At 44.1% G+C, this 12,192-nt stretch overlaps 2 protein-coding genes across 3 annotated transcripts in view; one reads left to right on the top strand and one right to left on the bottom strand.

The window, feature by feature from the left end:
• Nucleotides 1-1,233: 1,233 nt before the first annotated feature.
• Nucleotides 1,234-3,744, bottom strand: LOC146672018 (neurogenic differentiation factor 2-like). The gene is made up of 2 exons (XM_085405272.1): nt 3,725-3,744; nt 1,234-2,358 (listed from the first exon to the last, which is right to left on the bottom strand). The coding sequence occupies exons 1-2, from the start codon at nt 3,730-3,732 to the stop codon at nt 1,287-1,289; spliced, it is 1,080 nt and encodes a 359-aa protein (XP_085261398.1). The 5' UTR covers nt 3,733-3,744; the 3' UTR covers nt 1,234-1,286.
• A 4,462-nt stretch (nt 3,745-8,206) lies between these two features.
• ppp1r1b (protein phosphatase 1, regulatory (inhibitor) subunit 1B) overlaps nt 8,207-12,192 on the top strand; it is a 32,965-nt gene continuing 28,979 nt past the window's right edge. Inside the window, exons 1-3 of one of the 2 annotated variants that reach the window (XM_085404474.1) lie at nt 8,207-8,365; nt 8,688-8,789; nt 10,884-10,996. In XM_085404474.1, coding sequence (XP_085260600.1) covers nt 10,904-10,996 — 93 coding nt within the window. In that variant the 5' untranslated portion in view covers nt 8,207-8,365; nt 8,688-8,789; nt 10,884-10,903. The remainder of the gene's footprint in view (nt 8,366-8,687; nt 8,790-10,883; nt 10,997-12,192) is intronic. The other variant, XM_085404475.1, reaches the window with a different exon arrangement.

Here is a 12,192-nt window from a genome sequence, read left to right on the forward strand (position 1 = left end):
TGTGTGTGTGTGTGTGTGTGTGTGCGCGCACCCGTGCGTGCAGCAACAGTGCTGATGAACATACAGTGTCCTTCTGGGCCTACTTGCCTCGCTCTGTGGCCTCGTTAGATTTTGCATAGACGCAGAAACGATTGATTTGCTGTAGAACAGATTCTTCTAAAGCAGGGGTGCTCAATACGTCGATCGCGATCGACCAGTCGATCGCAAAGGTAGTATTGGTAGATCGCATGGCATTAAAAAAATAGATGCCAGCCTATCATCCATCCCGTCACTTGATTGATACAGGGAAGCCAGTCAGATGACAGCAGATTTTTTCTGACGCTTAGGTCGCTGCGCATGCGCAAACAGCGGCGCGAAGTGTAGTAAAACTGACAAGCTAGTCAGCGAGTTAACTCCAATTTTTAGCTCTCGGTTTTTTTCTCTTAAACCTGGCCGTCAGCAGCTACTGTCCGGACTATGCATCCCTGGCTGATTCAATTCAGTGCAAGTCATCAGAGTAAACTCAGGTAATGACAAAAAATTTACATAGTTAATTGTGTTGTGAAATATTGGATATTGCGGTTATGCATGTATATACATTGTAGATATAAAGAATCCTCAATATATTTATAAATAAGTATATGTTTTGGATTTTTGTAGTGGGTAGATCATTTTGACTTGGTCATTTTATAAGTAGCTCACATGCGGAAAAAGTGTGAGCACCCCTGTTCTAAAGCAACCCAACAAGTACAGTTCTCAGGATTTTTCCCTCTGTTTTCGTCTGGATTTAATTATTTCTCAAAAAAACCCAAACAAACAATCAAACACATCTTTCCAAATGTGATGTCGTTTTGCTCGGTTATTCATGTATTTTATTAGAAAACCATCGCAAATATCAGGGTAGAGCTGTAGCCAGTGATGTAGTGGTGAATAAATTAGTGCGTAAACTTTGACTCCCAGCCATGAAAATACAGACAACCACCAATACAAAGACAAACCACAGATTAAAATTATGAACAATGTAAAATTCCATTTTCCTCATTAGTCTTGATTTGTTTGTCAAATTTCCGCTTAGAGATAGAAACATTGCGCAAAATAACACTTTGCAGGTTAGGTATACTACCTTCCACTACATCTCTGACTATAGCAAAAACATGTTTTAAGACAGAACAAATTAAAAGAACAACACTAATGACAACAAGTGGAGGATTTCCCCCAGAATGCCTAAATCCTGGCGGGTAAGCTTGTCAAAAAGTGTGCCGTGGATAGATTGTTGATTGCAAGGGGACGCACGATAGGCTTGTCGTCTAATTGTGAAAAAACGCGTTCAGTTCATCATAGACGGGGGCCCGTTCGTGGTGTATGTGCATGTCGTGGTAAGGCAGGACGTTTTCAGTATGAATACCGCTCCGGGTCCCCGAGGAGCCAAACACCAGGTTGTGGGCCCCAGCGGGTCTGGAGCCGGGCAGACCGGAGTAATGCATAGAATAGTGGTACCCCTTCTCGTTGTCGGGGGACGCAGAGCCTTGATGCTTCAGGGAAAAGTTGCCATTGATGCACAGAGGCGGACTGAGAGGCCCCTCATATTCGGGACTGTTATACTCCGGGGATCCGCTCCCGCCATACAGTGAGTCGTAAGTTGAGCAATAGCCGTGTGTCCTCAGCGGGTGCGAGTTCGAGCCCGGTTGGCAGTGGGGGCTAGACAGACGCGCGCACTGGTAAGGGTAGGAATGCATGGAGAAGGAGCCTGACCCATACCTGCCCCCCTCCTGGCACTGTTGCTCAGTGAGGAAGTTGCGGGAGTTCAGCTGGAGGCATCCAGCCACCAGGTTGGTTGTAGGCTGGGAGAGACCCTTGCACAGCGTCTGGACGTAGGACACAAGGTCAGGCCTTTTCCCAGAGCGTAATATCTCAGACAGGGCCCAGATATAGTTTTTGGCCAATCGTAACGTCTCAATTTTGGACAGTTTTTGTGTTTTGGAGTAGCAGGGCACCACTTTACGCAGATTGTCCAGAGCAGAGTTCAGGTCATGCATGCGATTGCGTTCTCTAGTATTTGCTTTCATCCGCCGCATCTTGGAGCGCTCGACCCTGGCTTGGGTCATTTTGCGTTTTTTGGGGCCCCGTTTCTTGGGCCTGTCTCCCTCCGTGTCCTCTCCGTCGTCCTCTTCTTCCACTTCGTCGTCCTCGTCGTCTTCCCCATCGTGTTCTGAGTGAGTCCGACTGCCTCCTCTTAGACCAGAGACCTCCATGCCGTCCTGGGTGTCCTGATCCTCCTCTTTGATCTTGTCGCTGTCGCTGTCTTCGGCCCAGTCGGAATATTTTTGTACGTCGGGAAGCAGCGAAGGATCACTGAAAAGCCTCGTTAACATTGTGGATCTAGAGGGGAAGGAATATATCGAAAATTAGGCCTCGGAATCACAAGACATTTTGTGTGGGCGCTGCAGATTGCGTGACAGCAAAGAAATTTCAGATACAATGGTTCCACAAAAACCCTAAATCAAACAAACAAAAAAAACTTCCTTTATCGCACTTCACAATAAAAAATTCAGATATTTGGCTTATTTTAGGATTATATAAACTCCCGAGGATGTATTATATTTAAGGTTATTGCTAAATTGGTGTTGTCCCAGAAAAAATGACAAATGCGTAAATTTGGGGAAAGAGTAAAAGTGAAAGAAAACCCTCAAATCCTTAGGCTGGGCTACAGCCAGACGGATCCCCATTTAATTCCCTGCTGTCAGTCGTATGCCCTGACGCGTCCTATCGCAGCGGGTCCCAGCGGCAGGGGCCACATTACAGGTCCCATGGGGGCCCCCACTTTCACTCCTCCTGACGCCCATATACACTCCTGGCTGCATTCCAGCACCTCTGCTCATGGCAAGCAAGGCAAAGACGATTTTATGTAATTGATTTTGTCTGATCATATATACATTTATATATATATATGAGAAAAAGGGAAACGGAACACAAAAAATCCGTTTTTAAAACATATCAGATCAATGAAAATAATACTAATCATAGTAAAAGTACACAAAATACTGTCACTATCATTATAATACCTTATTATTAACCGTTAACAATTAATCATTAATGACACTTGCTGACTGTAACGTCTGAAAAACGAAACGAAAACGATCAGCCTACCACTTGATTAGCAAATGCAGTCCCATCACAGAAAAAGAAACACCCAGAAACACGGTGATCTTTGACAGATTCAATAAGGCTCCACTGGCTTCCTCCCTGACACGTTCCACTTCCGAGCTATTATTATAGTGCAGCAGCAGATAGACTTGCAGCTCATGGTAAGGTAGGCTGTGGTGGTTGGTTAATTATCTCGGGGGGTGTGCCAGGGGCAAAATCTAGTTTTTAAATCTCAGGCTCAGGAGGTTTGCTCAATTAGAAGCAAAAACACAACATCGTTTAATTAACAGACCGTGCAGCTTACATGAAATAGATTTCACACATAATTCAGTATGCACGAGTGCACGATTTCAAAGCACTTTTTAGTCAGCGATAACCTTTACAGATGGAAATCGCGTGTATCGTTTTAGCCCTCGTTAAATATAAAAAAATCAAGTCGTGAAATGGCCTCTCTTGCAAAGCCTCCTGCCCCTCCACTGAAAAAGGCTCTGTTTATGGTTCAAACCATGTTTTGGAGAGATAGATTGTTGAAGATAAAACTGGACAAACAGAGATAAATCATGCCGCAGACTGCCTGTCACAGTCAATGGCGTTGTCCCACCCTTTCATTTGCTCCGAGACTGAACGTGCAAATCATCGACAAAATCATCAATAAATCTCCCATTAAGTTCGAGGACGTCCTCCATCAAGGTACCGGAGCCGATTTATAAAAACAAATCTTCCACGGAAATGTCTCACACTCATTGTCTTTTGTTTGTCAGATTCAAGGTCCAGACGCAGGAATCTCTAAATCAAATTAGTGTCCGATGTGATCTATTTACAGCCCGTGCGCTGTGATCAGGGCTGCTCCAGTCCTCGGAACCGCTCCTGTAAATGATCATAAAGCAGTGAAATCGGGATCAGGAGACGCTTGGCTTTTTGACTTGAGCGCGTTAGGCTGTCTGATTTATGATAATCCAGCTAGTTTGGGATGTTTGAAGTTGAAGGGCAAGCCGAGCAGGTGAGAGAGTGAGGAGCTATTTTGTGCAAATGCGCCCGCATTGGTATCCAACAAAAAGGCAAACACGAAAATTGCACGTTAATGCGTGACATTTTTTTTTTTTATTAGATTGGGTTTCAAAGCGTGCCATCACCGGCATTGTGCTTTTAATCTAGTGGATCGATCCCAACATACCAGAGCAAAGTCACTGACACTGGAGGCGACTATACATTTACATTTTTATCTGTAGAATAGACCTTTACAATAAAATGTATGTGCAATAAATGTGTTTAATTCACCTCTAACATTTATTAAAAGTTAATTCTGACAATATATCCAAACACCTGGAATTAAAATGCATTTAATTTATAGATTAAATTTCTCCTACATTTTGCACGGACACTTCAGCAACACTGATAGTTTTTTTTTTCTAAGCCTGTATTTTTTTGTTCCAACTTACCTCGGCTCGAGCTCTTCGCAGGGGATGGGAGGAGAAAAAAAAACGCTCTTTACTTTCAGACCATCTTCAGGGACCACACGAGCGAGCGAACCACCGCTCTGTATCAGAGTATAGGTGCAGGAAGCGCGCGTCTTTCTTCACTGGTGCTGACGTTAAGCGGTGCCGCTCTCCCAGCACGCGCGCCCGAATAAGTGGAGCTTGTGAACGAACGTGCGTCTTGGCTGTGTCTTTGTGTATACGTGTGAGTGACTGAGTGAGTAAGTGAGCATGTATGCATGTGTGTGTATGTGTGTGTGTGTGTGCGTGTGGCAATCGTGAGCTACCGGGGACGGGGTTACATACCAGCTATGGCTGTGATGCCAGCGCCCATATGGCTGGCACGTCACCGGCAAGAGCCATCACATGAGAGCCCGGTGATTGACATGCGCCCGTATTCGGAGAGATTTGCCCTCCCGGGGGAAAGAGAGACACACAGAGAGAAAGAGAGAAAGAGAGAGAGAGAGAGAGAGAGAGAGAGAGAGAAGCAGGAGGAGGTAGATGTGATGGTGGTGGAGGAGGAGGAGGAGGAGGAGGGCTTCGCCATCTGTCACCGCGCTAGCGCTCACACAGCCAGAAAAAAAGGAGGAAAAACAGAAGAGAGAGGGAGAAAATAAAATGGTGGAACAACAAAACTCATCATTGTTGACCTGTGCTGCTGTTTCAAGACATGTAAGCTACTTTTTTTTTAATTCAAACCTGTGAAATTTGGTAATCCCCTGCCAAACTCACGACTCGGCTTTAATACAATATAACGGAGAGCTGCACAAATATCCCCGCACTTACCACGAAAAAGGTGATATTAAAAGGGCTAAAGACAATTAAGTATGTGAAGTCATATCAGAAAACCCACTGATGCTAATTCCATATATTATGGTAGTCATCACACTTCAGCATCACCCATGAAGGATATACTCTTATAAAAATGTGGAATAAGTGGCAATACAGTGGGTAAACTATAACCAGCAGTCAAACAAGAGCTACTTAAAATATCTGAGCAAGCAATTAATCAATTATCTTCTCTCAAAGTCTATCCTCAAAGCCTATTATAAAATCATATCAATTAACTCTCATCAAATGAAAGGTGGGCAAACCGTGTTTATTTGTGGGGTTTACCCTCCACCACAGCTCCGGTTCAGAAGCTGAGTGGGGGAGGGAGATGAGGATGCATTATAAGTGCATTAAGACCGTGGAACAGACGGCATATTGTTTATTTATTTACCTAATTGGATCAAATTATGCTTCAATGTATTCAGAGGAACGACAACCAAAACCAACTGTGATTTGTTCTGACTCTTCTGGGCCCAACACTGGCTGCAGATGACCCACTTGCCGGAGCTTCAAATGAATTAGATTAAAACATATACCATTACATAGGCTTTAGCTGCATGCATGGTGTGCGTGTGTGAAGATCAAATGTTTACTGGTAACAGTGTCTGAATGTGTGAGGTTTGCCAGAGCTGCTGGTCATGTTTTCAGCATGCAATGCTAAGCATGGAGGGCGGGTGGGTGGGTGGGGATGTCCACAGGGGCAAGTGTCACAGAGAGAGGGAAAGAGATACAGAGACACAGTGAGAGGATGGGTGAGAGAGAGTCTGAGACCCAGGTGTGCAGACCCACTAGGGATGTTTGAAAAATGAGGAGGAAGGGGGGTGTAGCAGTAGATGACATGCTGGTTGAATCTGGCAGAGATCCTCAATATTTAGGAGGCATGTTGGCACATCAGTGGCAGAGATGCAAGAATTCCTTGCCACCAGCGCCCCGATCCCTCCAATATGTCTGATTTGCTGCATTGTGTCCACCCCAGCTCAGAGATCTCTCTATTTAGGAGGCATTAGTGGAGTTAATGTGGGAGAAATGAGCCTGATGACCACCAAGTCCAACTTGGCACAAAGACACCCATCGGGCTGAGGGAACAGGGACCTGGAGGCTGAGAAATAGCTGATAGAAGCTGATCATGTCCTTGGGTCTGGATCACCCCTACATTGCCTGCAAAGCCACAACTATGGCAGTGTTTGGGAGGTTGCGGGGTCATCCCTGGGGTTAACGCTAGTGTGGCAGCTGTGGTTAGGGAGCCGTGATGTTGCACATTCATTAATGTGTCTCTTATCCCTTATGGGAAAGAGGGAATGATAAACTGGCAGTACCTTGAACCACGGTGGTGTGATTGTGTCAGCATGTGTATTTGTGTTGAGGGACACTGAGCTTCACTGCTAGCCAAATTGGTGCCCTATCCTACCTCAGCTGGACGGTGGAGGGGGGGAGAGATGCGAGCGCTGTGGTGATGGGAGCCTGGTGCTTCCCAACAAGTCCAAAACAACCTTCAGGTCACCTTGCCAAAATAAATGCTAAATGTCAACGGCGTGGCTTTAGCCAGCACTGGGCTCAAGGCGGCTCCAATCAAGGAGAGTTTGATCTGAAATTGAAATGCCAGAGAAGAGCTTGTTTGGAATTATGATGTTTTAGAATGACTTTGCATCCGGTTTGTATGTGGATTAGCCTTAAGTAAGGACCACCTGCTGTGCTTTTACAGGCTAAACGCATGCAGTCAGATTCTAAATTAAAGCCCTCTCCCTTTAAGATCTCAAATTCTCCATCACTCGTTTCCTCCATGTTCAAATGACACATAAGAGCCTTTCAAAGTCATCAAGCCACACCTCCCTATACCGTTGTCATTCCCTCACCCCTTCCTTCTTCCCTTTTTTTACTGTCAGACGTGTGAGGTGATGACCTGCACTTCACTTGTCTTTCTGGAAGAAGTGCAAACTTCTGCTGGCACAAATATGACATACAGCTCACATGCACACACACATATACACACATACACACGGACCCTCCCACCCCCATCAGACTCCCGGACCCCATCTGCACTCTCCTCTCTCCAGTCCCCTAATTGCATATGCACAAATGCAAATGCCTATTAATTAATTACTTGACTAATTAGTGCAGTGGTATTTTAGGGCGATAAATCAAGTAGAGATGGGGCCGAGGACGGCGGGGCAGGAGGAGGGCTGCACGGAGCATCGACAATGAACCCACACCAGAGGGAGTAATCCTAATGTACAAGGCTTGTGCGCGTGTGTGTGCTGTGAAGAGAATGTGCACAGCAGAGATCCTGAAGTAAAGCACCGTTTAAAAATGCTGAAGAGACCAAAGAGGTGACTGAGGGAGGTGAGTACTTTCAGTCTGGAAGAGGAGGTGAGAAAGGTAGCCAGAGAGAGGGGAGGCGGGGGGAGAGAAGAAATTGAGGTAGGTTGAGAGATGACCTCTGCTCTGCCAACTGTGCTGTTTCCTGGCACGCGGCCAAGCTCGGATGCTCGTTGCACCTATTTTCATAAAGGAGAAGGGATCAGCTACATACTAGGACTGCTACTGATCCATATTTATGCTCACATTGTAAACCTTGTACAATAGTTCAATGAGCATAACAGTTGGCATCATTTACGCAGCGATACTGATGTGATAATTGTGGCATCTGTGATTGGGAGGTGAATAATTCTGGCAGCCATGATAAGCTGTGTATCCGTCTATGTATGTGTGTGTGTGTGTGTGTGTGTGTGTGTGTGTGTGTGTGTGTGTGTGTGTGCCTGTAGGTGTGCCAGGCCCCCACCATAGGTACCCATGGAGATCTCCGGACTGAAATATTCATTCTTGTTTGCTCGCCCAGACAGTGTGGTCCTAATTGCAGCATCAGAAAGCTCCACCTCTCCCTCTCGTCTGGCTTGGCTGCAGCAGAGATAAACCTCATCTGGGAGCAGGATGTCTCTGTAAGTACGTGTGTGTGTGTGTGTGTGTGTGTGTGTGTGTGTGTATTTGTACACCCGTCCTCTTTTCTGGGGTTTTTAGGTGGGTGCTTGGCTTGCTCTTTCTTCACTTACTCATTTACAAATGTTGCACACAAAGCCCCCTTTTCGAGGAGCGCTTCTCATCACAAGTCTGTCAAATTCATTCATTTGATTTGCTGCATGTCACATTTTCCCCTTGTATTTCAGCTTGTCTTCATGCCTCATTCCTTCTGCCTGTGATGGAGTTGGGTCGACTATTGATCTTTCTGTCAACATGTCTGTCTGTCGATCTGTCTGTCCACAGGGCGAATATGAGGCTCTGGAGTTTTTCATCAGTTCCCGTGCCAACCCTACCCATGCCTGGCCAAGCTGAACCATCTTGTGGGATTTTTGGCTTTTAATTATAGTAAGAGAGGATTAATTATGGCAGTGGAAACAAGGGGCCATGCATTATTGATGCTATGAGTGAAGGGCTGGAGGGGGTAGAGGGTGCTAATTAAATCACTGCCCTACTGCCATGTCCTCCTCTGTCTCTGCCTTCACCATGTCTTCCACCTGCTACATCTACAGCACCCCACCCTACTTTGCTCCTGACATCCAGGCACACGCGTATTGTTGCTCTCACATATCTACCAGTCACATCACCCTCTATTATCCTTGAGGAAACCTACATGTCAAAGTTTAAACACTGAGTTTCTCTCATTGTTGCCTCATGTCCCTTCAGCTTGTCCTTCATCCTCATAGTCCTGTCTTAGAATTTTCCTCTCTGTTTTCACTGTATCTTGATTAGACTGCCGCATCCTATTAAGAGTGATTTATTCAACTGTTTAATACCCCTCAGTGGCAACACGTTTTTAAATTTGCTTTCATCCTAAACGATCACCTCAGTTTCAGTTTCAACCCCCACTAGGAAAGTTATTTCTAGTCAACAAGGGTTGAGCCTGCTTAAGAGCCAAATGTAGCAAAAGGCTGCCATCTACTGGAATTTGTTTATAATTATATCCTTTATTATTTAATGGTGCTGAGTTTAGCTTTGAGTACTATCTGTATTTACCCATCACTTATCACAAATTGAAGTGGAATTTGCAATAAGTGAAGTGTAAATACTGTCAGGCTTTTTTCTTTGGAATTTCTTTTAGTGCTTATTTCATACTAGAGATTATGCCAAACAAAATGCTTAAGAGTTTAATATATTAAAAATATAACTGATAGGTTTGTAGCTTGAACCTATTCGCTGGAACGTTGAAGACAATATAATTACACAGCAAGCAAGACACGAAGTAGGCAAAGTTCTTCATGTTTCTCGTGCACGGGAGAGAACCGGACAAACGCCGTTCCTTCGCTTGACCCCAGTTGCTCTCATCTGCTCCCCCATAACACTGCTCTTTTATTGAAGTTACATGAATATACATAGCTTCATTAACATATGACGTCTACATACAAACAAAGAGTACCTTCCCTGTGTGTGTGTGTGTGTGTGTGTGTGTGTGTGTGTGTGTGTGTGTGTGTGTGTGTGTGTGTGTGTGTGTGTGTGTGTGTGTGTGTGTGTGGTCCGAGTGTGACCCCATAAATGACTTCCCTAAACCTGCTGGTCTGGAAGTCCAGCAGTTCATCTAAACAAAAGGCACTTAGCCTAAAACAGATATAGCTACGTTTATCCTACCATAAAACAATAAGAGAAGGTACGACCTCTCACATGCTCCCAGAGTGCTCTGGAATGCACACAAAGTTTGCAGACTATTAAGGATCAAACCTCTACAAATCTAAAACTAATTATAAAACTCTAAGCATATATAAGTAGATATTTCTAAGCATAAATGACAATAAACAATACAAAACCTAACAATAGCACTGTAATATAATTTGTTGATATAAAAAGCAACCTAATTTCTGGCAGGTGTGCTTTCCGCAAGTGAAAGTGATATGCAGGGTGTTGCACAAATTAATCTACAAAGTTACTTTATGTGAAAGTCCACCAAAGAGACTACAGGACACACACACACACACACACACACACACACACACACACACACACACACACACACACACACACACACACACACACACACACACATATATATATTGCATCTATACTATCTAGATTTTATTGTCTAGATTTCCTGAGAATGTATAGTTGAAAGTATGAAACTTTACTGTCCTTCTGTTTGTGAACTGTGACCTCAGTGGTGTTCTAGCATGGTCTGTTGCTGGTCTTTACACACTAGTCTGGGAACCATATTTTACTTTTCAAGCAGCCTATCACACTGAAGTTAAATTTTAAGAACAATTTGCATTGACTTCTTTATTGTTTCAGAAGGTTTTGTGTCCCCTGATGTGTTGTTGTATATTGTTTTGTTCCTGAATTATTATTTTTTTCTTTGCATCTGGTGTTCCTTCACTGATTCTCTTGCAGGTTTATTTGTGCGATCTTGTCCTAACAAACTCCAGGGGGGTAATTCCTTTTATGCCTGTCTGATTTCTGCCATATTTCCATGCACAGCACTCAGTGTACCACTTCAGATGATGGCTTCCACAGATGGCACCCAGTGGTTGAAGGAACCTGATTCAATCAGACAACCTGATTTGGCGTCAAACATCCACCCTGCTGAAATGGTGAGAAAAATCTGAAAACAATCCAAGTTCTGCACAAAAATAACTCATAACCCCCCCTTCCACTAGCACTAATATCTAATCAGCCAATGAGATCGCAGCAATTCAGTGCTTTAGACATTGTCAGGATGAAGTGCTTAAGTTCACACCAAGTATCAGAATGTGGGCAAAAAGTAATTTAAGTGACTTTGAGTGTTTTTTTGGTCAGAATATTGTGGAAACTGCTAATCTCCTGGGATTGTCCTGCACAACCATCTCTAGGCTTTACCGTCAAGAAAAAAGATAATATCCAGTAGCTGGCAGTTCTTTGGTGAAAATGCCTTTGATGTCTGAGGACAGATGAGAATGACCAGACTTAATCAAGCTGATGGTAAAGCATCGATCAGAGAGCATCCCTGAATGCACCACACATCAAACCTAGAAGTAGACGACCATACCAGATACCACTTCTGTCAGCTAAGAACACAAAAACTGAGGGTCCAATTCATATAGGTTCACCAAAATTGGACAATAGAAGATGTGAAAAATTTTCCCTTCATTTCTGCTGTGACATTAGGGTGGTCGGGTCAGAATTTGTCAGAATCATGTAAACATGAGGCAAAATCTATGAGCAATGTTTTCAAAGAATTAAGGTCATTCTGAAGGCACAAGGGGATAGAGCCAAGTACCAGAAAGGTGTACCTAATAAAGTGACCAAGGAGTGTATGCATATATACATAAAAACAAATGAAAAGAAGTAAAGCCTTCAAGACGAAAGTCGTTTAAGAACTTGTAATTACACTAGTAGAACAGTAGATGGTACACAAGCATCTTTAGTCAACACAATGCAACATAATGTCACCACAGTTGGTGCTGATACTGCTGGGAAGGGCAGCTTTCCCAGGTGTATCCGACTGTGGTTTTTTATATGAACAGAGCGTGTTTATTGTGCGATGGTATGTTATATAACTGGATGAGTGAGGAGTCAAGTGAGGTGCTGACTGATACACAGTATCTCTCTGTGCCCCTCAACTGAGATACCACCTGCTATTATGTTATAAAGCCTCTCTGTCATCCAGACTAATGGAATACTTCACCTTTCACAGTGATTTTTCTCCCTGAAATCCCCTGTGAATGTGCGGGTTTATTACTACTACAGGACCCAGCAGGTAGAGAGAATTATGCTAGCCTCAAAGAGACGGGTTAATCTGTTATATTGT

This window comes from Rhamphochromis longiceps, linkage group LG4 (genome assembly GCF_057381845.1).
Source record: "Rhamphochromis longiceps isolate RC_006_pf linkage group LG4, R_longiceps_female_GT1.1, whole genome shotgun sequence".
In the NCBI taxonomy this organism is placed as follows: domain Eukaryota; kingdom Metazoa; phylum Chordata; class Actinopteri; order Cichliformes; family Cichlidae; genus Rhamphochromis; species Rhamphochromis longiceps.